The sequence below is a fragment of the Bipolaris oryzae genome (genome assembly GCF_000523455.1).
Source record: "Bipolaris oryzae ATCC 44560 unplaced genomic scaffold scaffold_61, whole genome shotgun sequence".
In the NCBI taxonomy this organism is placed as follows: Eukaryota; Fungi; Ascomycota; class Dothideomycetes; order Pleosporales; family Pleosporaceae; genus Bipolaris; species Bipolaris oryzae.
Window position 1 is genome coordinate 75,291 of NW_006911337.1, and position 24,552 is coordinate 99,842.

Genomic DNA, 24,552 nt, shown 5'->3' on the forward strand with positions numbered 1-24,552 from the left:
TCCCTCTCCACATGTTGTGCGAAGCATACGCACTTCCTCGGACTTGACGGCGCAATAGTAAACTAAGCATGACTTTCGGTCGAATAGGTCCTAACTAGAATTGGTGCCTGTTGTAGCCTTGTATCCTATCTCCCGGTACGCTTCACGGAGCAAGCAGAGGGTTTCATCTAGTTATCAGTAAGAGTAGTTGATTTTGCATTCTAAGAGCAGCATTCGCCTGATAAGACGAATGCGATTACACTTTTCCAGCCTGCTCACAGTAACAAGTTTTGTGTTGACACACGTTCCTTCTGTTCTGGTCAGACTCAAAGAGAACCAAATGTGGTAAAATATGAAGGCGTCATACCGTGAGCTGCTCCTCTACTGAATGCACGCAACCCAACGGCTTGTCGTGGCATTTCATGGCCATATCCCCCGTGGGTATGCTTTTGCCTTGTGCCGAGCATCCCCAAAAGACGGCCATGACAGCATGATACCACGCTGGCCATGCATCAAACTCAAGTCTTTAAAAGTATTGTCGTGATCCTAGCCATTGATGTGAGACCTTGCAGCACATCTTCACCCATCTCATTATGACCTGCTCGGGGATAGCGGCCTGTTGAATCCACCCTGGCGGTTCATGTACTGTCTGGCCTGGAGCTGCTTGTCCTTTCTGACTCCATAGTTCTTGTCGTTTCCTGGCACTTTGGTATTCTTCGTGCTCTTGAATCCCCCAAAGCCCATGACCTTTAGCATCTCCCATTCGTCGTCATCCATGTCATCTGGTTTCTGCCTCTCGTCCTTCATCTCGACATCGGGTGTCTCTTCCTTGACGGCGTCGGCCGAGGAGCGGGGACCAGTTGGAGGCTTTGCAGATCCGCCAAATGGACCGCGAGCACTACCGCGTGGCCCTTTTGGTGGCTGTGGTGAGCGGTCACGGAAGCTGGAGCGGTCGTCCCTGCCTCCTCTCCTGTCGTCGCGCCCTCGTCCACGATCATGACCAGCCCCAGACCTGACTCGGTCTCCGCCCCTTCCAGCTCCATCGCGCTCATCTTTGCGGTATGGTGATCGTGAACGGTATCGAGTGTCGCGTCGGCTGCCGCGGTCTCTGGGACTGCGCGAGCGGTTGCGCCGTTCTGTGGGTGTACTGCCTCGCTCACGGCCTTCGCGTGGTTCGCGACGGCTGTCTCGCTCGCGGAAGCGGTCGCGTGGTCGCTCGTTATCTGACATTGCTATGTTGTATGGAGCTGTGCGTGGGGTTGGGAGGCGACCGTCGCGAAGAGCAGATCAACCCGTTGGCTGGGTTTGGTTGCCAAGACCGTCGCCATTCAGCCCTACCAAATTTGGTGATACATGTCATAGCGCGTCGACGTAGCTTTTGAAAATAAAAATTGGAATATATCAAAACTAGTCTTTCGAGAATATGCAATTGTTTTGAGAAACACGCGAACAAAAATGATTGCAGTGCTGCACTTGGATACTAAGCCAGACCCACGTGACATACTGAACAACCAGCGAGCAAAAGAGAATCGCAAAAACATACGACAGCGGGGATTCGCCAGTGGTCACCCACCTGACTACTAGTCCGCCGATTTCGAGCTTGAGTACCGCTGAGCGAACGGGAAGCGCTAGTATCTCGAATCTATGGCCGTATGTGCCAGACACTTAAAAATAAACGTCTCGAATTATCGGATGAATGAACGCATTAGGGACATGGGCTAGGCCTGATGGTTCGGGGTTGCTCACGTGCCACAATCGACATCCTCAACTTAGCTTTGCACTGCTGCACAAACAGAACTTGAACCCTCTACCCCCCTCCCCTTCGCACGCCGCACAGAGAGAGAGTAAACACTGAGTGGTATTTTCGTTTGATGTGCCTACCAGAAGTGACTCTGCGCTTACACCTTTACATACTAAGAACTACGCGCCAACAGATTACATTATGTTGCTCACATTCTTTACTTAGCTCTCTAAGCTACTAACACTTCTATGTACACAGCGTGCGAAAAGATGTAAAGATGGTATTTAGTGAGCACCCCTGAAGCATCAGCACTAGCCTATGTCCCTAACATGTTTATATATTCGATAATATAAAACATGAACTTCTAGCAATCTATTATATACGACCAAAGTAGGTACCTAGTTGTTTAACAGCTATTCCATGGAGGGCACTGCGGGAGATAAGGGTCTTGTTGGTACAGTCTCATGCAACCATGTGTTAATTTATACCAATAGTATCCACCTCAAATAGTCGATAAAACAGCTTTTCAACGACCCTGCCCAGACTTTGATAGTTTTTTTCGGTGTTAATGCTCCTAGGTGACTACCCATTAACCATAAACTGCAAGCGAGACTGAAATCGCATGACCCATAGCCCTCTGCTTCGTGCCTTCCACGTTCTCTAATGATCGAAAAAAGCCAATGACACATCATCCACATTGCTCCTCGAGCCTCATATCCATGAGCATCTTTGCATCTCACCCACAAGGCTACTTTACAAAACCGCCTAAGGCTTTTTCATATATCTTTCATTTTCAAACATGCCCGAACTCAGTAATACCCCACGAGCTGCACATCAAATTTCTCTCTTCCTGCACACAGCGGTCGATTCCGGGCTCGACTCAGGTGTCGGTATCAGTATCATTCAAAGTACGGCGCCAGGTATGGGCCTGTCTTTTACTCTACCAACGGAGGAGCAAGCACACGGCATCGAGCGTAGCCAGGCCAGAGCCAAAAATATCAAAACGCCCGAAAGAGCTCATATGTTCGCGCTCATACTTGCCATGTGGCTAGCGCGCAGTACAATCAGGCGAAAATGCACTGGCACAGGCATCAAGGTGCAGAGTGTTGCGGTACTTTGTAGGTTGCCGGCGGTGGTTGAACTGATCGAACATCACCAAGCTCACGGCCTCGAGAGTCTCGAATCCGTGGTCAGCAAGGAGGACCGCTCGATGATCAGAAGAGTCCTGGCGAGGGCAAGACGACTGTCGAGATACGATGTTCAAGTCACAATTGCAGAAGATGGGGCAGAAGGCGACATTGTGAAAGCAACGAGGGCAAAGATGATAGCCAGTCACAGGAAGAAGAGACCGCTTCGTCGCCTTCGCCACGAACGACAAATCATGTCAAGAAATGCCTAGACGGCGGGCGACGAGGAAGAAGAAAGAGGAAGCGACGGAGAAGAAAAGAGCAACGACGGCTCACATTCAGAAGCTATGGCAGAAAGAGAATCTTCAAGTATATTTATGATAGACGAGATAGATGATGAGCCTGAATCGCATTGTACTCGGCGTATACTCCTCATTCCACTGCCACAACTCCAAAGCTATTAACTGACACACAATGAGCAGAGTTAGGCAGCCTAATCTCCAGACCTCTGAAACCTCCAAGCCCCTCAACCTTGCCATATATACTCGCGCATCGAACACGGGTCGATTCAAGCCCTTTGCAAGACACGGAGACCATACAGAATGCATAGAAGTACCAGTGAAGCTATTATATGGCAAAAATACAACACGGACTGAGATAGAGACAGAACGAAGCGAGCAGATATAAGATGATCGCTCGGCTCGAGCAAGGATGAACAGCTGCTAATGCGAATTTGCGAATGCCAAACAACAAAAGACAGTCGGTCCAACTTCTAGCCCCTTCCGGTTGCCGAGGAGTCCAGCCTCCGTGATATGATACTCCTCCAAATTACTGGCTGAATCGCATCAAATGAGTTCAAGCATTAGTGGATCATGATGCGAAGAAGAGATGAATGATTGCGAGCAGCAGGAAGCCTTTGTACAGACCATAACAGTAGGACCACTAATGCGGGAAAAGGCTACAGACTCAACCCGGGCAGTAGCGGTGGTTATCGTCGGAAGCCACATCCAAAGCCAGTAAGAAGAGAAGAGACCAACAAACCAAAACTGGAAGGGAGTCAACAACATATCAAAGAGGTGCCCAATGCTAACTGCTTATTAAACTCAAATGATCAGTTACTGCTAAAAAGCAGCAATACATCGGCAGGTAGCCACATTTTACATTTTTCATGTACAAAATCCCATCTACGACGAACAAACGATTGTCGACAGCCATGTGGTATCACTCTTCTATTCCGTAACGCCATACCATGCAGGGTATCTAAGATGCTCTCATGAATCGTATGACCCGCGGCATTCAAAGTCAAAAAAAGGTCAAGTTGCTCAAATTTCATCTTCCTCCTCATCAAAGTCATCCTCAGAGCCCATGTCATATAGAATACGACCACCCTCACCACCCTCGCCCTTCTGAGCGTCAAAGTAAGGAAGGACAATGCCTTCGCGCGCCTGCTTTTGCTTGTCGGTAAGGCCGAGGTTGAAAGTCGATTCCATTTCATTTTCAGCAGCCTTTGCAAACCCTTTCGTGTCCTGGCTCGCGTATGCAGGAAGCTGATCGAGTAGAACGACAAACTCTTGCTTTAGTGTACCAAAAGGCGAACCACGGACGGGAGTTTGATAATCTGAGCGACGGCCAGGCCGGAGGAAATAAGTCTCTCCCTCAGGACGGCCAGATTTGCGCCGGAATTCAGCCTCAAGGACGATGCCACGGCGATCGTTGGCGTCGAGGCATTGAACGACGCCTTCCGCTTCCTGGAGCAGACCGTGGGTAGGCTCAGGCAAACTGCGCTCCCTAGCTGCCTTGGCGGCGAGACAGTGAGCTAAAGATTTGCAGGTGATGACTGAAGTCGCCATGTAAGTCACCAGATCGAGTGCCTGCGGGGCATACGGGGTCTCCGGTCGCACGTTATGGCCAGGTAGCATATCTTGATGATAGACGCCGACAAGGGTGGATGCGAACTCTCCAGCGACCATATTGAAGAGCCTACCCATATCGATGCCCTTCTCATTAAGCGCGTCATATAGAGAGTCGATGATGACGAGACTCTCTTTTGTACCGCTTAGAGCCTTGCGCAATCCATGCATAACCTCCTCTCCAGTGGCGCCAAACCCGGTGACGGTGCGGATAGTTGATATGAAATGTGATGATTCAAAAGCAACGACAACAACATTGATGTTCCTAGATAACGCTCGTCGCATCATCTCGGTTAGAAAAGGATGTGCCCGCTGGTTGAGGTCATCGAGGACGAGTGTAAAGGGTGAGGTATTGGCGCGGACGTTGAGAACTCTAGACATGAGCTGGACTGATTGGCGCTGGTACTGCGCGAGGGATGCAGATCGACTCATGTTGAAGTTTGGAGCACCTGAAAGGAAGTTTGGGATTTCTTCGAGAGACTGGATGAGGTCCTATACGAAAGTTGTGTTGCCGGCAAGTTTGTCAGGGTGCTCAGGGAACTAGGTGGACGCTGTACTGTTCTTGGAGGATGATTGTTAAGAGAACCCGTTTTCTTCTGAACAACTGTGACCTGACCATTGTTAGCTGACACGATGCAATTCGTTGTTTCTCAGCATTATTGTAGTGTAAGAATTGATAATTTGACATGACAAGAGATAATGTCATCGTACGTGAGATGACAAGGGTCCGGGAGGTATATCGGAGTCATATGTTTCTTTGGGAAATACCGAGCACTATGGCATGATAAGAAGCCCGGGGAGACTCAAGAAAAAAAGCGTACCTGCAGTGAATCGGGAAGGTAGCCGGATGTGCGGAATCAATTTAAGTTTGCCAAGACCAGCTGGTAAATTCGCGCTCTGCGATTGAAGCCTGTTGAGTCGCAAATGTTACAGTTCGCTGAAGGAGTCGTCGATTTCCGAAGTAGCATTGCAGAATCCTGACAGACGGTTGTCATAGTGGGGTTGTGCAGTGAATAGTCCAAGTCATTTTCGTGCGCGCTAGTGCGTTTCCAGACTAGTACCGGCCTTTTATGGAGTTAGGCAGTTGCACTGCCGTCCCCACTTTCCCACGCCGAACGCATTGCCCAGACGTCCGGGGTACAAATGGACATTACAGCCGACTAGCGACATGAAGTATTCCTCAAAGTTATTGATTCAGATATGACAAGTAACGCGCCATCGTCATCGTCAAAGCCTCCACGACCCAAGTCACCACACTTTCCTCCACACAACGCTCCCCGCGTCTGGTTTATCACAAGAGGAGTATCACCAATCGCTATCGCATTAGCGAGACAAGTACTGGAGCATGGTGACTATGTCGTGGCTGGCGTGATGCCTGTTGAGTTTGAGAAAAGAGAGGGACAAGTAGACGATTTTCGGACGTTTTTGCAAGACGTGAAGCAAACCGACAGATGGCGTGAGCATCTGAGGGTTGTGGCATTGGACAGTAGGTGAGTATTCGCAAACCGCGTCAAGACTGTTATTGTGCTGATTGCGCCTCGCATGAAGGGTCATTGGCCAATGCCAGGCAGCGGTTGCTGAGGCTGTGGAAGCATTTGGGCGAATTGATGTTCTGCTATGCGCCGCGAGCGAAGGTAAGCCGTCTTTGCGTGGAGGGAAAACGTGGGTTGACCACTAATCTCGAGGGTAGCTGTCATAGGTACAGTTGAGGAGCTGGCCCAGAGCACTCGAACAATAAGTCTGGTTGATGAAATCTTCGAAATCAACTTTTTTGCGAACGTTAATATCATCAAAGCCGTACTTCCTATCATGCGAGAACGGAAGAACGGCCATCTCATTGTGATAACTGGCATCAGTAAGTCCTCTTTACGGATCGTTTCAGCTTGGACGTATTCTGACTATTAACAGCCGGCCATCTGGGCACGCCAGGCCTGGGAATGTACTGCTCATCTCAATGGGCCATTGAAGGCTACTGTGATGTGAGTATTTTACAGTAAATAGCGCCATTAACTTTACTGAAAATCGCCCCATAGAGTCTTGCCTACGAAATCGCTCCCTTCAATGTCAAGATGTCATTAGTTCAAGCAAACATGGAGGTAAATGTGCTCACGAACCGCATCACATCCGTCCCTCCTATGCCAGAGTACCTCCAAGGCGAAAATCCTGCGCCTTTGGCTCGGGAAATCTTCTCGGGTCTCTTGGACAAGCTAGAGCGTATCGGAAACCCTTCTGCTCACCCCCCTCACAACTTTGACGAAACGAAATCTCCTGGCGAAGACAGCAACATGTCCGAAGCTGGACAGGATGCAGAACCGACAATGGGCGATTTACTCAATTCTAATGCAGTAACGAGCCTGTACGCGCCATTGCCAGCAGCAGTAAAAAGCAGTTTGATCGCAGAAACGGTACATGCATTGACTGCGATCGGGGGTCATGACAACCCTCCTGCGCGCCATATAGTAGGCATCGAGGGAGTTACAGCTGTCAAGGAGAAGCTCAAAACCACGAGTGAAGAGCTGGAGGACTTTGTTCAAGTTAGTGGCGCGGTAGATATTGGGCATCGAGACCATCAGGGGACTGGAATGTCTATGGACCAAGGCATGTTATGAGTGATTGGCCTTAATTATTGTTGGTTAGACGGTATTGGGCGGTTGACGTTTGTGACGAACACCGCCCATAGTTGGCTGTAGCGCATCTGCGCGTCGCTTTGCATTTGTTGTATTACTCTGTATTAAACTACATACTTTGTACGGTACCATATTCAATCCTGTTGTTCTATGATCAGAGAAATCAAGTCGTTGCATCTGCCATCCATCAACGTGGCAGTTACATTGGGTTGCTCTCTCAGCTCCCCGCCAGGCATTGGCTATGGGGCTATCTTGGCAGGTGCAACTTTCCTGCGTACCCTCCTAAACAATGACCTCCACCCTAAATAGCCCTTTCCTTCTTCCTTCTCTATACCATCTACGAGATGCTCCCTCGCATCCACGTACCACACTCTCCAGACAATCACGACTATGATAGTCAAGGGAACTGCAATGACTGGAGTTTTGTTAGATAAGCATCACTTGAGGCATCGTTCACTTGTTTGCACTTACCCCACATGAGCCAAAAGTCTTGCGATACTGTGATATGGTGAGGGTACTCTTCCTGCAGCTGCATGAACTGACTGCCAAATATAGATGCGACCGTACCCAGAGGCATGAAGAGAAGCGTTGTAACAGCAATCGTCTTCATGCTCTGATTTTCAGACTGCATTACTTTACTGTCACCTTGTGTGACTACATTGAAGGACAGCTGGATAATATTGGAGATGCGTGCGTCAAGACTTGTAAGCCGTCGCTGTGTAGACTCAAAAAGGGTCCTGCGATATTCCAATGCCTGGCGGGTGAACTTTTGGTGGAAGCTGGGGGTTTTGCCGATCACACTCTCATGGTGATCATAGAGACCTTGGAGGGTAGCCAGGGCAGCCTCACAGTTCTCGCGCAAGTAAATAGTATGCTTCGCGAGATTGTGAAGGCCGGTAAAATGGTCCTTGAGCGAGTCCTTTGTTGCTTTTCCAGGATTTCTTGCCATTTCCAGTGCTTGCTGATGACGTGTTAGCAGCTATCTTTGTGCCATAGCAGGTGCCATACCGTCTCCATTTCTCCGAAAATGTCTCCTAGGTTCCACCCTGTCCAGTCGAGGACTTTGTACATTTCTTCGAATGCTACCTCTAGCAAAGTATATGGATCTCGGATCAGATCTTCACACTTTGCCATGTTTACCAAGGCACGAAAGCGGTTCTGAAATGAAGCTGGAACTCCAAAACAAAACAACTCGACCACAGGCGGAGCTGTGGTTGATGATAAGGTATCATCGCTGTTTGAGCTGAATGTACGCGCAGGCTTTGGAGTTGTGGCATTCTGCTCTCGGATTTTAAGTACGAAACCCGGTTTTATCCAGGAGAAATTTGCCTGAGGTTGACTTTGCGCCGTTTGACGCATCTTCAGTCCACTAGCGTCTTCGTCTTCACCGCCGAGATGAACGATCTTTTTGTCAATTATTGCGAGAGTTTTACACAAGAAGTGGAACCACACAAACGTTGTTCCATCGACATCTTCACGAGCCGCGAACGACTGCGAGACACCTTGCAGACCCTCGTCGACAAACGCACTGGGGATTCTCCATTCTTCAAGAAACTCCAGTAGACTTTCGCCGTAGTTTCCAGTGGGTTTATCTGGGGGTGCGAATCTATCTCAGTCAATGATTATCGGGACTCTTGCTATGTACGATACTCACATTACCCGGACGGCCCCTTTGCTCTGCGATTCGAGCGCTTCAATAGACTGGATACCACCGATCTCCTTACCCTGGACAGCTGAGTCTAACCATTCAAAGACATGTAGATTCACGACTCCATATGACTTTTCTTTCCTAGATTCCGCACTATTTCGCGACTTGGTTTTGAACTCGTCAAAAGGTCTACGGTCTGCAGTCAAGCTCCGAAATGATGCCATCTTTTACTGCTTGCACGGGAGGCTGAACACACCCAACTAATAAGTAATACCATTATGGTCCAGAGACTTCAGGGCGGAGATAGTACTTGTGAGCTGACCGGTTAGTCACACTTTACTCGTGGCTCTAACCGTGGCACAACTGGAAACGAGACTATCCAAAGCCCCTGCAGCCATCGCCTGCAGCAAGCCCCCTCCCACCTGCAGACGGCCTCTTTGGGGGCCAAAACCACAACTCACCATTCATCCAGGAGCTGAACGGAAAAGCAATAGTATGTCCAGGCCTTTCAGAAGATGGTAATGCTAGCGCCAAACAAAATTGGTGGCGCCAGGCTGAGATTGCCAAGCATTCAGCTGGCAGTGACCTCGCCAATCTTTGCCCAAAAAGGCAGTGCACACGAGAACACGAATCACGCGGATTGGTAGAGTGCAGCATGGTAGTCCCTTTTCTGAATACAACCCTGCTATCTGGGCTAACAGTGTCTGCCTCGTTGCTTGAAGCTGTCTTGGCACGGCTTGATACTATGATAACCAAAGTTCGGTCACAAGTCCTCCGGCCAGTGAGTAAAGGGTAGTAGTACAATACCCACTTGCACCCACACCTCGTGTTGATAGAGTGCAGGGGCTGGCAAAATTGTGCAAGAAAGTAAATTCTGCGAGCCCATTAATGCAACACCCGACTTTCGCTGAACTACTGACATGTGTCTGCTGAAGATATACACGTGTCTGGGCAGGAAAGGCCAGGAAAGCGCGCCATCTTGTAAAGTTTCGCCATCCCTGGAAACTTTCAGGCGGAGAAGATAGTATGGTCTGATATGGCTCATATGCGTAGTACACAAAATCCGTTTACATAACGTGTTTTCAGCCTTGTCTGGCAAGTTCCGGTTCTTGTGGACTATGCATTAACGCCATCACACACTTCGCCAGGAATGGGGCGATGGGGCCGCCAACGCAGCCAATCATTCAGGATGATGTCAAGCTGAACTCCAAATGTGGTATACATCCACTAAACTTAGGATCATGTGTAACTTGGCCCCATCAAACCGATCAGGATGGCTTTAGATCCCAAGTCTCGAAGTTGATAAGATCGCTTGCGTTCGCGCCTCGCCGGTGACTCGAGCAGCCTGACAGAGACTACCGCCCATTCCAATTAGGCGCTCTAATTGAATGGTATAATAGTCCTGAATTACCTTGACCCCCTTTCTCAGGTCGCTGACACTAGGCAGGACTACTCTGCTAACCTTGCTGGCCGACACGGTGGAGGAGTTGATCCTGAAACCGGTACATTTGTCCACATACAATCCTATCAGCAATCTTATTATCCTGTTCGTACAATCCAGATTCTTGTACCAAGCACCCATTAATCTGATTGATTTGGCTAGAATCAATCAAGTCATTGCGGCGGAGGCAACTACGATCCAAATAAGCCCGCTGTCACTGTATCTGCTGTGCCACTGGTATACAATCAACCACCACCTCAGCCGCAACCAACATTCGCATCTCAAGTGAGTTTGAGGTGTAATCGTTTCTCTCCACAGCTGACGTGAATCTGAACAGGCGACTACTGCGTATGATCCACAACCGTATCAGCATTTTCAGCCGCCACCACCACAACAACATCAGCAACAATACCAAGTAGATTCCCGGCCAGGTTTTATCACACAGCTGTGTAATTGCTTTCGGTAATTTTCAAAATGCATGACCAAAACGTCCAGGCTTCGGTGTACGAGACGACATATGCCTCCAACACCCCAAATAATGGCCAGGCGCCAGATCCGGAGAGACAGCCAGGGCAATCTCTCATTCTGGTTCGTCAACCCTGATATAAAGTCTACAGTTTCTAATGAGATATAGCCCCGTGGACCCTTGAGGCTCAAGGGATATAGATACATCTTCACTCCGTTTACCAATGCAAAGGCGGGATTTCCAAACTTCTACCGCAAGCCAGGTCTTGGTTATCGAAAGCTTGGTCAGTACAGGCATCGAGATTGTTTGGACCGAGAGTGGGAAGGTGACTACGATGATCGCTACATTTCTTCCTGGGATGGCAAAGTTTCGAAGTTGGTTGTGCAAGCTGTTGACGACATTTACGAAAACAACACCGGATCTACTTACCGGCGTACATTCATCCGTAATGTTGCGCCCATGTTTATGCGCTTGGCAAACTGGCCATTCGACCACATCGATTATGCGGCGAACAGTGGCCACATCTCACACAATGATGTCGTGATGCTTGGCCTCAAGTGGGTTGTCGCAGCGTGCGTCATCACCATTTGCGTATGTTCTCTTGCCCACTGATCAGCGACACCATTCTGACAAAACGGCAGATCTCTAGTCCCAGTCCCGCTGAGACTGCTAGTCGCAATGGAGGCAACTACGACGCACTTAATTACAAGTACTTTGGCTATCCCAAGGTCGCAAAGAACATGCTTGAGACGGCTAATCCAAATGGCATTGTTCCGAGCCAGGCACATCCCGTTGCTGAGCGCATACTACAGCCACGGTACCTTTGCTTCCTACGTGATGGGAGGCCTGCAAAGATCACCAAGGTCGATGACTGGTAAATCTTTGTTCGTCAACTTTTAAGGCTGCCGCTAACTTGAGTAGGATTGCAGAGCAAGGTGGAGCTCGCAACCTTTCCTATGTGTTTATTGCATATACGGCAGAGCAGTTCAGCACACCTGAGGACTTTAGAGTTCTACACGAAATGTCTGATGCTGCTGCTCGTAGAGCCGGAGCGATTGCATACTGGGTTGGCTGCTCCTGCATGCCTGACAACCAGCTGCAAGAAGATGTATGCGAATAGCGCGATTAACGCTGAAGGAGCCTCACTAATTTTCATCCACAGGTCTACCGTATTTGTGATGTAATCCGAGGAGCCCGGTCCCTCGCTATTGCCGTTGGCCCTCCTTCAAACAACTCATCCGAGATCAACACACCAGAACTCATGCTTCAGCAATGGGGCCGCAGAGTCTGGACCTTCCCAGAAGTCCTGCTAGCGCCTGCAGGACAAGATATCAGCGTCTTCGTGCGTGGCACCAATCTCGACCACCCCATCATGGTACCCAAGAACCAGTTTTCGGCTCAAGTATGGCTGGACGACGCTCATGTCGCCCGACAGGTATGAGTAACTACCTATCACCTCTCTTTGCTATCGTTTGCTAACCCACTTAGCTCATCGACCATTACGAGGGTAACCTTATTCTGAGCCAACTCGAGCTCGTCACACTTGCTCTCGAGTGCCTGCACAACAGAGACACTACACAGTACCTCCCTGGAGACCACAGCTATGCCTTAATGGGTCTTCTCCGTGTGCGCCCCCAAATCGACCCTACAGACTCTGCATTCCAGGCTTTCGCTCGGTACGTCTTGAATCTTTATAGAACACTTCTTGTCTCATCTTACTAACCCAACAACACACAGTCTCTCCCTCGCAAACGGAAGCGAACAACTCCTCGAACGCCTCATCTGCGTCTTACCCAGGAACCCAAATCAACCCTGGCACTCAATGGACGACGCCTACAACGCCAAGCTCTGGGATATCCTCCCCCAAGACGTCGGTATCGCAGGTGTAGGCGAAGACGACAGCATCATCCTCGATGGCTGCCGCGCCGCAAACGTACGCTGGAAATCCTTCACGCCCGTTGCGTACGTCCGGCGCGAGGCATGGAAGCGGCGGATCGCAAAGATAGCCCTGCGTCTAGGTGGTATCGTCTTCCTCGTTGCCATCACCTTGACTGCCATACCTTCCCTCCGCACACCAGGTATCATTCTCCTCGTCTACTCGCTGGTCCTCATGGCGCTGTCGCCCTGGCTGCTGCGTCTCCTGTACCTCGGCAAGTTCTGGGACCAGCAGTGCTGGTTCTTTGGGTTCGAGGGGTACATGGATCTCGAGACAATTGAGCGGCAGATTTTTGGTGGGAGGTTGGGACGCTTAAAGTGGACTGTAAGTTTTCCCCCTCTTCCTTCTTCCTCTTCGTCTTCTATGACAGTAATGAGGACACAACTGATATAACAAACAGGCAGCAGCAAGCCCCCTCTCCCGCCACTACCGCAATTCCAAAAACGAATGCACCCCCATCGACCCAACCTCGGACCCCGAAGTCGCCGCTCTCGTCCAAAAAGCCAAGTCCGCAGGCCCAGGTGACCAACGTGTCTTCACCCTCATAGATACCGGTTCGTTCTTTCCCCCCCTTCCTCTTCCATCCTTCCCAAAAGCTAACAACTTCACAGGCAACATGACAGCAACCCTCTTCACCGCCGAGCGCCCCCCCGTCTGCTTCCTCATGGCCGGTTCCGAAGGCGGCATGAAACGTATCATCGGATGCTCATACGACTGGACGACGGAGACCATGTACCGCGAGACTGTGCTGCGCATCGGCACAGAGTTCGAGGATAAGATGTCGAGGGTGGGCAGGGTCAAGATTGGGTTTAAGAGGAAACAGCACCCGTTTGCGACGTTGGCGGAGGTTGGGGAGCCGGTGGGCAAGGAGGTTAAGTAAGTGGTTGTATACTTGATATGGATGGGTAAATTTGATGGCGGCGTGGTTTGGGGTTATGAATTAATGGTTTTGGATTCCCCCCCTTCTATATGGTTACCAGTGGCTTTCTGGTTTGGCTGGATGGGTACGCTTTATATCATTGTTATGAATGTAATGTTTTTTCTTGGGAAAATAAATATCCTCTCATGTTCCTCTTACCGCGTACACATTGCCACTTAACATACCGCACTGGCAAAAGGAAAAAAAAGGAAGCAAGACCAGAAAAATCTAAATGTGGGCTTCATCGGCAAGAAAGACGCAGTGTATCAGTTATTGATTAACGACAATTCTAATTGTATAGAGGAGAATGCAGATGGAATACAACAATTACCACGAATTTTCTCACAACCCCCAAGCTACCAAAGTCCTAGCAGAGCGCATAGCACACGCAACACCACCTTCACCACCATCACTTACTCAAGCCACAGCCGTAACCTCAGTCGGAATAATCGTAAAATCAACCGCAGGCCCCAACTCCGTATGAGCAACAGAATTATTTCCCGTATACGTATACGTAACCTCACCCCTTATTATTCATTAGCTTTCTCTCTCTCTCTCTACCCCCCCAAAAAATCGACACATGAAAAACTTACTGCGTAAAAGAATACTCGACACTAATAATAGCACCGATATCGCGTCCCTGGTTAAACTCCTGCGTCTGCACATCACCGGGGACATCGACGCCGACGACGGCACAGGATTTGAAGCCGCCTTGCACACTGGTGCCGGAGCAGAAGTTGGCGTCAAAAGCGGGTTGGCCGGATGGACCGGCGGGCGCGGATACGTTGAAGGAGTAGCGGCAGGTTGCGGCGGTGCAGACGGAGCTGAAGGAGGTGACTTGCCAGGTCCATGGTGTGGTGGTGGGGAGGGCTGCTGCAGAGGCGGTGGCGGCGGCGAGGAGGGCGAGGGAGGTGAGTTTGGAGAGCATGGTGAGAAGTGGTTGATTGGTGTTTGCTTGAAAGGTAGCGAGTGTGTGTTTTGGAATGAAGTATTGAGTTATTGAGTGATAGTGTTGTATTCTGATGGTGATTTTCTTGACAGACCGGCCCGCTGGCCTTTTATATCATTATTGTTTCTATTCTCGCCTCAATTTCTGTCGCCCAAAGGCAAAAACTCATGTCCCCTGATGTCACGTAGAATACGAGGCTGTACATGTTGATGTTACTAACAGTACGAGTTGTCCTCCACTTGTGTCGTGTCACGCTCCGCAAGGTACAAATTTAGCCTCACTTCCTGGCGCCTTACCAGAAGAGCACGCAAATTCTTGTGACATCATGTTAGGAGCCACAATGGGTTTGATGTTAACAACGACCATGTTTGTCGTGGTGGCTGGCGATCGTCGCAAGGTGCTGACGAATGATGACAAGCGCCATCAAAATGCCACAATGGGAAGGATACTAGGTCGCATCCGGTCCAGGCGTCCAGGCAACATATTGATGCGAAATGATTGTATCATCGCAATGTCACACCGTGAGTTTGAACATTACTGAGCAGATATTCAAAAATTGTCATGTCGCTGGCTATGTCACGTCGGCGCTGGCCGATTAGTAGAGGGCCTCTTCTTACTGACGGGCGACCCGGTAAAGACGTGACTGTCGGTGACAGACCTCATCATCCTCGGTCGAGACGTGCTAGGGAGATCGAATGGACTTGCGTGGCCATGTGTGGATCCCGGAATGCCAATCCTTGATTTACTTCCTGGAGTAGCCACTGGATCCGCGGGCACATCCACAGGCGGTGGCTCCGCAAGCGGATCAGACAAGAATATTACCAATAGCTTTTCAACAACGTCTCGCATCCGATCTGGCTGGACATGCAATGGTTTCTCCAACATGTGGTTTCTCTGTAAACAGTTATTTGCCAGGCCTAAAAAAAGATCATATCTAACATACCAGCGCAAGTGCTGCACCCTTGTAGGTCTGATGATAAATCAACTTATATTCATCATCTTTGGCCGCCTCTTCTGGGGTTGTCTGTTCATTCAAGCGCTCGCCTTCCTCGCCAGCAGCCAACGATGCCCGACGAGACCTGTTCTGCTTTCGCTGCTGCAGCCCATGCATGCGCATGGCTGCCATGACCACTTTGACGAGTGCATCCTTGTTCCGTGACTCTGTTGTTGGCTCTTCCGGCTTGATGGGTACAGTAGCGACCTGGGAAAGGTTGGATCGCCTCGTATGTGCTTCAGGTGGACCTTTGCGGCTCAAGGGTCTTGTGTCTGAAGAGATGCTCGGTGATCGAGACAGCGGACGAGAGTTGGAGTGCGGCAGCGGACCAGACGAAGACGATGGTCTCGAGTCTGGGAATGGCGAGGCTCTTTTGTCAATAGACAATGACGATTTGCGGTGGGCGTAGGGCAGCTGGGACTCGCTTCCCCGAGCAGCCGCTGCCGAGACTGCTCTTCCACCCCTTCCTCTCGCCTTCTTGTTCGCTATTGTAGCCTCCTCAAAGATGTCTCGGTGTTTCTTCGGAGACTTGGATGCAGCGTGGGCGTTGTGCATTGATGGGAGGAAATGAGCGTCATTGTCGATTGGCGGGTCAATGCTAGCATAGTGTAGCATATCAGACGAAAGCGGCGTTGCGTGTACCCTGAGTTCTGGAAGCTGTTCGCCTGCATTGTCGACAATTGACAAAGACGGTGGCGGTGTTGGTATCCCATCGGCGGCATGCGCAGCGATTGTCCCATAGAAGAGGATTTCTGTTATCCTGGGTTTCTGAGCGCTTTCTGGTACATCTTGCACTTGCGCTAGTATCCCAATGGGAGACTGTGAGCGCGCGAGGTTCCACCACTTATTTGTATCATGGTTAGATGCATTTGGGGATGTTGTAGGCTTGCTGAGCAAGAGAGACTCGAACCAATCTTGGGTGATTTCGTCGGTTGTCCATACATCCAGACTGGGGCCGGCGGTAAGATACAGTGGTATTTTTGCGGTATCAACGGTGGTTAGGAAGCGTAGGCTGGTGGTGCCGAGGGTTGGCGACGACGCGACATTTTGCGTCGTAAAGCTGATTTCTGCGCAATGTTAGTACGAGTAGAAACATGAAGGCAATTTCTTTATCATGCCTTTGATTGAGCGGCCTCCTGGTAGCAAGAGATTTCCACTCCAGACATCTGTCATTGCAGGTGCATACGTACTTACGTAGTTGTCAGTTTTTAGTCGAGGCAATGCCCGCGTCAGCTCGGCGGCGGGATGACGCGCTTCGGTCCGCACTAAGAACACGCGACTGCACGTGCAAGCTGACATTATCACAACATTATATCGTTTCTCTCCGAGTTTGTCGTATTCAGTCACAAAGAACAGAGAGTTGAGTGCGGTAACTATTGATTGGAGGGAGGGGTGGCGGAGTGAATTTTCTTCCAGATAGTACCAAAATCTTTCTACCACAATATCAAGGAATTCGTAAGATTAAGAGAAAAAGCTCCTCTCCCTAAAAATTGAATTGTAATTTCAGATTTTGAAGACTATTTCTACATTGAAATCAAACTTTTTCTGAACTTCCAATCAACACAGGAGTTTGGAGGTTTTAGCGCCAAAGAAGCTTTCTTGATTTCTCCCTTTCTCCCACTGCACCACTCCTGAACAAATTACTGTATAGTTAACGCAAGAACTGGCATTAGCTGAAGTAGAGGCGACGTGGAGAATTGATCTCTAGGGTTAGAGTTTTACCGGATGAAATCTCAACGCATGCAAGAGATATTGGGTTGCCAATCCCAATGGTCTTCCCTCCCACTCCTTCCTCCAGAATCTTGTCTGAGGCCTGAGTCCCGGAGCCTCTCTGTCAAAAACTGTCTTTTCCTGCATCAGATCCCAATGCGCAGCATTCTTCCACCTTAGCAGCATTGGTATCAGGATTTTGCCGGAAATGTTCGTGTTACGACAAGTCGTTGCAAAATCCTCAGTTTGGCTGTCAAGCCAAGCGAGGGAAGGATCGGCGGGCTGCCATATGGATAGCGACTCAAGAGTTGTTGCCTGCTCGAGTAGAGTGAGGGAGGTCTGGTAAATGACCGAAACATCACTTCGGGCTGACATTAGATAGTTTGCCATTCGCTGCGACGATTTGACCGAGAGGCCATCTTGCAGAATGGATGTGTCGAAAGGATGCGCATGCTGAGCATGCGAGAGATCGGTGCGTAGGGTAAGATGTCGCAGGTTTGGTGGGAGTAGATGGGCGACTGGTGTTTCCATGGTAAACTCGGGGTCTCCAGTCAAGAAGGGAAGTGGGACTTCCAGAGTGTCAAGTTTGGGGAAGTGCGTCATATTAAGGTGACCATTCATCACCATTGAGATACGGGGTTGGGAGTAGAACCAGACGAGTTTGTCGCAATATTCTATACTGAAGACGAGAATCTCCAGCGTGGACTGAAAGGCTTGTAACACATCACACCAGGCGGCTAGATTGACGACAGGATCTGGCATTGACCTGCCGTCGAAGACGAAGTCGTAGGTAAGTGAGCGTAGCCTAGGGATGCATTGAAAAAGAGAGCGTGTGCTTGCGATGAAAGCGCCCGAATGGCGGAAGACCAATGTGGTAATATTAGTCGGTCTAATGCGCCGGATGAGTGGAACGTTAGTGCTGAGTGTGGATTGATGACGCAATCCGCCTCGGACTGAAAGCTCGAGGGATTGGATATTAGGGAGATTTAGAAAATGATCAGCGGAAAGGTAAGTATCTGGGTCGCGGTACGCTATGCCTCTTGCTTGGTCAAAAACAAGAGATGTATGTGTGATGGATGACAGACGGCGGACAAGCGATTGAGCCAAAAAGCGCGGAGTCCCTAATGATTCGGGAGCCAGAGTGTCGGGCAAAGCTTGAAGATAGTCATACGTGGTAGACTTGCAGTCGGTTACGTGTAGATGTTGAAGTGATGGGAGGATTAGGATGATGAGTGCTGCATACGCAGAATATTCGCGTGTTTCTAGGAAAAGGGTGTTGTTAGAAAGCACGGCTAGGATGAGAAGAGCAGATGTTGACGTTTTTCTTTTGTACTCGCAAATAAGTCTCAGTCATGACACAAGAGCTTCCTAGAGATGTGCTATCGAAAATCACATACCAAGTGCCTCTTTCAGATGGGCATTGGTGGGAAACATGGTCTCGTTGGTCCAAATGTCCATGGCCTTTTGGAGTAGGTAGGCATGGTCGAAGGAGCTGTCGTGAGGAAGCTGTCGCTGGCCTTGGGTAACGCTTTCACCAGAGGAGACGCCCAGACGGATCGACCTGACATTGCTGGCTTTTCTGGCGTCCTGGAGGATGTTCAGACAAAAGTAATCAATCCTTGGGAGCTTGTTGCTGGGGGGCACGAAGAGATCGACATGGCGGTAAAGGAATGGCGTAGCGAGTATATGGAGATGGCTGTTGAGACGGCAGAACGAAGACGTGTCGTGCTGTGAAAGACGGGCGACTATTTGCTCGAGCAGCTCATTGGGGAGAGTGGAGAAGGATGCCATTGCAGAGGATGGTTGCGTCGGCTGGTGAAGGGCATCTTGATCTTGGTCAGGTCAGGGCAAATGCGGATCCGCCGGGGTCCGTGCCCATTGTCCGTGGAGCCCATGACTGGCAAGCTGGAGGCGATTGGGGACCCGGGCATATGGTCTGGGGCATACCGTCTGCGTCGATGTATCGAGTACAAGATTCAAGCGCAGAGCAAGAGGATGCTAATGGCTGTGCGGCGATGTGCTAGCGGCCACGGTGGATCCGCCAGTCGTAGCCATAAGCAGACAGGCGTGAGGTGAGCGAGTCAAGGCAAGGCAAGGCGGGGCCATGACATGCATCTTCACAAGGCTCGAGGCTGGCCAGTCAGACGCCGCCTGTTTCCCGGGCCAACCCCGCGTTTGGGGGGACGTCGATGGGCGGGCTCGACGAGGGGCATGCATCCATGTTGATGTTGCCATGTGTAGTGTATACGAGCGCAGACATATGACGCTGCAGACGACGTGGTGTTGCGCCCAGCCAGCCATGCGCCCTGCCAACAGCGGGTGCATGGCCGAGGGCAGAGCAGATGGGCGACACATGTGACGCGGGTCTGGTCGGCGCTATGGAGCGAGTAGGTAAGGCGAGGACAGAGGGCAGAGGGCAGAGCAGGGAAAATATCGTCTGCTGGCAACCAACCCCCGGCCTGCGCCAGCGTGAACGGACAGGCGGACAGGCGGACGAGGGGGGTTGGGCCGAGTACGAGCGAGCAAGCGTGTCAGAGTCCAATGACCAGCCTCTGCTTCCGACTTGTTCCTTGCTCTTGCCCATCGACTGTTCGACGGTTCGCGGCTCCGTCCACGAAACAACCGCTATCCGCCTCGCCCACACTGGCCATCAGCTACTACTTGCACACTACCCACTGGCACCTCGGCTACTATTCCTCCATGCATACCCATACATATATATAACACACACTCGTAGTGCATGGCCAGCCAGTCAGCCGCACCAGCAGCACGAATAACACCTCCTTCACCCTCACCCTCACCCTCGCCTCACCTCAACAGCAACCGCAACCGCAACCGCAACCGCAACCGCAACCGCAACCGCAACTACGTCACACGCTTGCGCTCCCGCCCGCCCCTGTCTCGTACACACCATACCGTAATAGCCCGCTAATCGCCTGTCGCGGCCTCTGCCACGAGAGCGCATGGCGTAGACACGACGTTTCCGCCAGACTCCACCATAAACACCATCACATCACTGCCCATTGCTCGCCTGCACCCCACGCCCGTTACACGTCGCCCTTTGCCCCCCTCGGCCCGCCAATACGCCCGTCCACACCGCCCTCAGCCCACCCAGCGCCTTTTGCTCAACAAAACACAAAACGAGCCACCGGGCCTTGATGCACGACGACGCACACCGGCCCTCACCAGACCATCCCGCTCCCGATCGCTCCATGACTACCAACAGGCCCTTTCTCGGGGGCTTCCTCGCTGCCTTCCGTGCCCAGCAGCCCTCGCTCCAAAAGACCGTGTCCTCGCAGGCTGCCTCTGTCGCATCCTACGCCCAGAACACCCCAGCACAGCAACAACAGGCCCGTGACTCGGCAGCCGCCTCGCGCACCATCACCGCAAAGGCGCGATCCCCTTCGCCGGGCGCAACCGTTGCTGTCCAGGGAACCGGCCACTTCCAGCCCACCAGACAGCACGCCCCTCCCTACACCCGCTCCACATCACCCCAAGCAAAAGCCTTTCCCATACCAGGCGCATCGCAACGGAGCAGAAGAGGCTCAGATAGCTCTTCGGACGGCTTCCATGAGGCCATGGGTGCAGAAAAATGGTATATTGGCGGTCGCACCGCAACAGGCGAGGAGAAGTTTTACAAGCTTGGCATGGTTAAGCGACACAAGAGCGCGGATCGTTTGAGCCTGGACAAGCTCAGCATATGACATTTGCTGTGTGTTCGCATCTCTTGGTTTTAAAAGGCGTAACTGCATCGACGGCGTTTGGGACTGTACACGCACCCCTTTTGTAGGGTCGGGTCGGGTTCGACATTTCACGACACTCTCGGGTACACATTTGGCCACGGCCACTGCCATGGCTACGGCTGATATGGCCTATATACACCCATATTTGAGCTCTTTATTTGAGCGTTTTGCCCTGTATTGCTAGTCCTTGGCTTTTTTTTGTTTGCATTGTCCACGTGAGCACCCACGTGAGTGGTCCTGTGCCAAGATACTCCCTTGCACTATTCCCGAGTCCGCTCTTGCTCATCGCCACTGCCTACTGCCTGGTATACATATATTGCATCTACTCTGACCACAGCCTAGAACACAATGCCTGTCTTGAATCGAGCCATCAAGACGCACTCACACCGCCGGCAACGTTTCCGACCGGACATTCTTGTTCCGATGTACCTGTGGCCATGATCCACTTTTCGGATATATCGACTCCTTGAAGCGAAGATTCTTCACGGAAAAGCTTTTCTATGGACAACGGCGCGTATCCACCCGCGGATATGACCCGTCATTAGCGTCCTGCAACCCAAGCATAACCCAATCTGTAGCCCAAACCAATCGTACATTAATGCTCTTGATACGCTTGCATTCTTCCCTTTATCTGATATCACTCAATCTTCTTCGACTCATTCACTGAAAACACTGATTTTTTGTCTTCGAATTTTTGCCTTCTATGAGTACGCATAATGGCACCCTCTTCCACATCCTCCTCAGTACCCGTTGGCCCTCAGCATGCCAATCCGGGCACCGAACCTGAGAAACAGACGCAATATGCCTCTATTGTCCCTGAGCAACCCCAACAACCCCAGCAAGACCGACTACAGCTTCAACGCACAGTCTCGAGCAGTCACCATGACATGGTCAATGTCCAATATGTTGCAACTGGCGACAACGACGTCATCTACAACAAGTTCTCCAACCGTCGAAAACTAATCATCGTTGCCGTTGTGTCGTTTTGCAGCTTTCTCGCTCCTATCTCTTCGACCACTGTCTTGTCTGCCGTTCCTGAGGTGGCTGCCACTTTCAACACTGATGGCTCCATCATCAATGTGTCCAATGCCTTATACATGCTCTTCATGGGCCTGTCTCCGTGCTTCTATGGGCCATATGGCAACATCTACGGCCGCAAATGGGTCTCTGTAACAAGTGCTACCTTATTCACTGCCTTTTCTATTGGCACAGCTTTAGCACCGAATCTTGCTGCCTTTTTTGTCTTTCGAATCCTTACTGCCTTCCAAGGCACTGCGTTTTTGGTAATTGGGTCCGCCGTCATTGGCGATATCTACAAGCCGGTAAGTCTTGGCTCTTACTCATAATAACGTACAGTATGACTTGGACATTGTGCCAGGTAATATTGTCACTACAGTCATGTACCTCTACTAACACCTCCACAGACTGAGCGCGCAACAGCACTGAGCTTGTTCCTCAGCGGCACGCTCATCGGACCAGCACTGGGCCCTTTTCTTGGCGGCATCATCGTTACATTCCGCACCTGGCGTGACATCTTTTGGCTGCAGACAGCTTTGGCTGGCACAGCAACCATGTTGTGCTTCTTCCTCCAGCCAGAGACAATCCACAAGCGACGTGCCGACGAGCTCCAAGGGCTACCGAGAAAAGAGCGAGCCGTCAAAATGTGGCAGTGGCTCAACCCCTTTCGCATCATCATGCTGTATCGGTACCCGAATATCCTTCTTACAGGATTGGCGTCGAGTGCGCTCGTCTGGAACATGTACTCGCTGCTCACGCCCATCCGGTACGTCTTGAACCCACGCTTCAACCTCGAAACGCCATTACAGTCTGGCCTCTTCTACATCGCGCCTGGATGCGGGTACCTAGTCGGCACCTTTGTCGGTGGTCGCTATGCCGATCGTGTAGTCAAAAAGTATATTCGCAAGCGCGGCCATCGTGTCTCGGAGGATCGGTTGCGTAGCTGCGTACTGTTCCTGGGTGTCATGATGCCAGCCTGCATGCTCATCTACGGATGGAGTGTTGAGAAGCGTGTCGGCGGGGTCGCTCTGCCCGTCATTATGATGTTCCTGCAGGGTGTGGGCCAGCTTTTCTGTTTTCCTAGTCTGAATACGTATTGTCTGGATGTCATGCAGAGCCGGAGTGCTGAGGTTGTTGGTAAGTACCATGGTATCTGTTGTCTGAGACATGAATTAACGATGTGATAGCGGGCAACTACTTTATGCGGTACATGTTTGCTGCCGCAGGATCTGCCGCCTGCTTGCCTGCTGTTCGAGCCATTGGCGTCGGCTGGTTCTCGACTATTAGCGCTGCATTTCTTGTTGCCGGCGCAGCAGGTACCTATGTCACAGCGCTGTATGGAAAGTCATGGCGCATGGCTATCGACGAGAAGAAGGCAGCCAGTAAGGAGGGTGAAAACAAAGTATAGATTGTTAATGGGGATCGCAAGTTGATTTAGTGCTGAACACTTTTCGTACCAAAGTCACGTATGGACATGTTACCTTTTCACTTCCATGACGATTACACTTCGCACATATCAAAGACTGACAAACACACAAGGTTTAATTTCTACAATACTACTTAGTTTAAACTCAAACACTATATCATCCTCCCAAGAAAAGGAAAAAAAACTCCTAAATCCGGAACAATCCTCCTACTACAAACCACAAAAAATCATACCCATCGCTATCACTCAAAACAAGAAACATTACCAAGCATCCACTTAACCACCCTAAACCCACACAAACCCCGCTTCCCGCCTTTCACCCACCCCACCGCCCCACCACCCCCCAATTCCTCCCTTCGCTCACCCAAACCCTCAATTTTCTTTTTTTTTCTTTCCATTATATTATTTTTAATCATCCAATCTTCCATCAAACCACGAATCACAACTTCGCGTTTGATTCTTTCTCTCTCAAGGTCGCTTAGCTCAGTTGGTTAGAGCGTGGTGCTAATAGGAAAACTTCTTTGGAAGCGCATCCTGTGATACGCCAAGGTCGCGAGTTCGACCCTCGTAGTGACCATTTATTTCTTTTTTTCTCCCTCTTTTTCGTTGCTTGATTTACTTGTGAAGAAGGGAGAGGAGAGGGATGATGATGTTTGTTTGTTTTTTTCGATTAGGAAAGGGGAATGGGAATGAATGGAGGAGGAGTAGGAATATGAGGATTTAACCATTTCAACGTATATGTTCGTTATTGTATTAGGTTATTCTTTCTTTGTCGTGGCACTACGAATTTAAAATTATCCAAATATTGATACACATATAGTTATATATATATTTTCTTCAACTACACATATATACCAAAGTAAGGGGTTTCAATCACTCACTTCAGCCGCATAATTCATATATGTATATATACAGTCTG

General features: G+C 50.4%; 11 protein-coding genes across 11 annotated transcripts, besides 1 other annotated feature; 5 read left to right on the forward strand and 6 right to left on the reverse strand.

Annotated features, from left to right (window-relative positions):
* Nucleotides 1-570: 570 nt before the first annotated feature.
* Nucleotides 571-1,209, reverse strand: COCMIDRAFT_5132 (uncharacterized protein; the record flags this gene model as incomplete). The annotated part of the gene is made up of 1 exon (XM_007689564.1): nucleotides 571-1,209. One exon carries the CDS (start codon nucleotides 1,207-1,209, stop codon nucleotides 571-573), a length of 639 nt encoding a protein of 212 aa, XP_007687754.1.
* Nucleotides 1,210-1,386: 177 nt separating this feature from the next.
* Nucleotides 1,387-1,602: a sequence feature (Protein overlapping with rRNA (COCMIDRAFT_94864, EUC45706.1) was converted to a misc_feature.).
* A 926-nt stretch (nucleotides 1,603-2,528) lies between these two features.
* On the forward strand, nucleotides 2,529-2,801 carry COCMIDRAFT_72491 (uncharacterized protein; the record flags this gene model as incomplete). The annotated part of the gene is made up of 1 exon (XM_007689605.1): nucleotides 2,529-2,801. A coding segment is annotated over one exon (273 nt), but the record flags the coding sequence as incomplete, so codon positions are not given.
* Nucleotides 2,802-4,169: 1,368 nt separating this feature from the next.
* COCMIDRAFT_5134 (uncharacterized protein) lies at nucleotides 4,170-5,189 on the reverse strand (the record flags this gene model as incomplete). Its single annotated transcript, XM_007689565.1, has 1 exon — nucleotides 4,170-5,189. The coding sequence occupies one exon, from the start codon at nucleotides 5,187-5,189 to the stop codon at nucleotides 4,170-4,172; it is 1,020 nt and encodes a 339-aa protein (XP_007687755.1).
* A 768-nt stretch (nucleotides 5,190-5,957) lies between these two features.
* On the forward strand, nucleotides 5,958-7,366 carry COCMIDRAFT_36604 (uncharacterized protein; the record flags this gene model as incomplete). The annotated part of the gene is made up of 5 exons (XM_007689588.1): nucleotides 5,958-6,247; nucleotides 6,306-6,391; nucleotides 6,448-6,612; nucleotides 6,666-6,736; nucleotides 6,791-7,366. 5 exons carry the CDS (start codon nucleotides 5,958-5,960, stop codon nucleotides 7,364-7,366), a joined length of 1,188 nt encoding a protein of 395 aa, XP_007687778.1.
* A 257-nt stretch (nucleotides 7,367-7,623) lies between these two features.
* Nucleotides 7,624-9,256, reverse strand: COCMIDRAFT_94820 (uncharacterized protein; the record flags this gene model as incomplete). The annotated part of the gene is made up of 4 exons (XM_007689606.1): nucleotides 7,624-7,799; nucleotides 7,856-8,345; nucleotides 8,393-8,990; nucleotides 9,039-9,256. 4 exons carry the CDS (start codon nucleotides 9,254-9,256, stop codon nucleotides 7,624-7,626), a joined length of 1,482 nt encoding a protein of 493 aa, XP_007687796.1.
* Nucleotides 9,257-10,947: 1,691 nt separating this feature from the next.
* On the forward strand, nucleotides 10,948-13,755 carry COCMIDRAFT_5137 (uncharacterized protein; the record flags this gene model as incomplete). The annotated part of the gene is made up of 9 exons (XM_007689566.1): nucleotides 10,948-11,061; nucleotides 11,108-11,530; nucleotides 11,581-11,813; nucleotides 11,861-12,047; nucleotides 12,102-12,374; nucleotides 12,428-12,615; nucleotides 12,677-13,199; nucleotides 13,276-13,429; nucleotides 13,487-13,755. The coding sequence occupies 9 exons, from the start codon at nucleotides 10,948-10,950 to the stop codon at nucleotides 13,753-13,755; spliced, it is 2,364 nt and encodes a 787-aa protein (XP_007687756.1).
* A 456-nt stretch (nucleotides 13,756-14,211) lies between these two features.
* Nucleotides 14,212-14,722, reverse strand: COCMIDRAFT_36607 (uncharacterized protein; the record flags this gene model as incomplete). Its single annotated transcript, XM_007689589.1, has 2 exons — nucleotides 14,212-14,320; nucleotides 14,388-14,722. 2 exons carry the CDS (start codon nucleotides 14,720-14,722, stop codon nucleotides 14,212-14,214), a joined length of 444 nt encoding a protein of 147 aa, XP_007687779.1.
* A 597-nt stretch (nucleotides 14,723-15,319) lies between these two features.
* On the reverse strand, nucleotides 15,320-16,910 carry COCMIDRAFT_36608 (uncharacterized protein; the record flags this gene model as incomplete). The annotated part of the gene is made up of 3 exons (XM_007689590.1): nucleotides 15,320-15,637; nucleotides 15,687-16,804; nucleotides 16,856-16,910. 3 exons carry the CDS (start codon nucleotides 16,908-16,910, stop codon nucleotides 15,320-15,322), a joined length of 1,491 nt encoding a protein of 496 aa, XP_007687780.1.
* Nucleotides 16,911-17,447: 537 nt separating this feature from the next.
* COCMIDRAFT_94890 (uncharacterized protein) lies at nucleotides 17,448-19,238 on the reverse strand (the record flags this gene model as incomplete). The annotated part of the gene is made up of 2 exons (XM_007689607.1): nucleotides 17,448-18,709; nucleotides 18,845-19,238. 2 exons carry the CDS (start codon nucleotides 19,236-19,238, stop codon nucleotides 17,448-17,450), a joined length of 1,656 nt encoding a protein of 551 aa, XP_007687797.1.
* Nucleotides 19,239-20,659: 1,421 nt separating this feature from the next.
* COCMIDRAFT_94781 (uncharacterized protein) lies at nucleotides 20,660-21,151 on the forward strand (the record flags this gene model as incomplete). Its single annotated transcript, XM_007689608.1, has 1 exon — nucleotides 20,660-21,151. The coding sequence occupies one exon, from the start codon at nucleotides 20,660-20,662 to the stop codon at nucleotides 21,149-21,151; it is 492 nt and encodes a 163-aa protein (XP_007687798.1).
* A 755-nt stretch (nucleotides 21,152-21,906) lies between these two features.
* Nucleotides 21,907-23,615, forward strand: COCMIDRAFT_94816 (uncharacterized protein; the record flags this gene model as incomplete). Its single annotated transcript, XM_007689609.1, has 3 exons — nucleotides 21,907-22,512; nucleotides 22,615-23,344; nucleotides 23,395-23,615. The coding sequence occupies 3 exons, from the start codon at nucleotides 21,907-21,909 to the stop codon at nucleotides 23,613-23,615; spliced, it is 1,557 nt and encodes a 518-aa protein (XP_007687799.1).
* Between the last annotated feature and the right edge of the window lie 937 nt (nucleotides 23,616-24,552).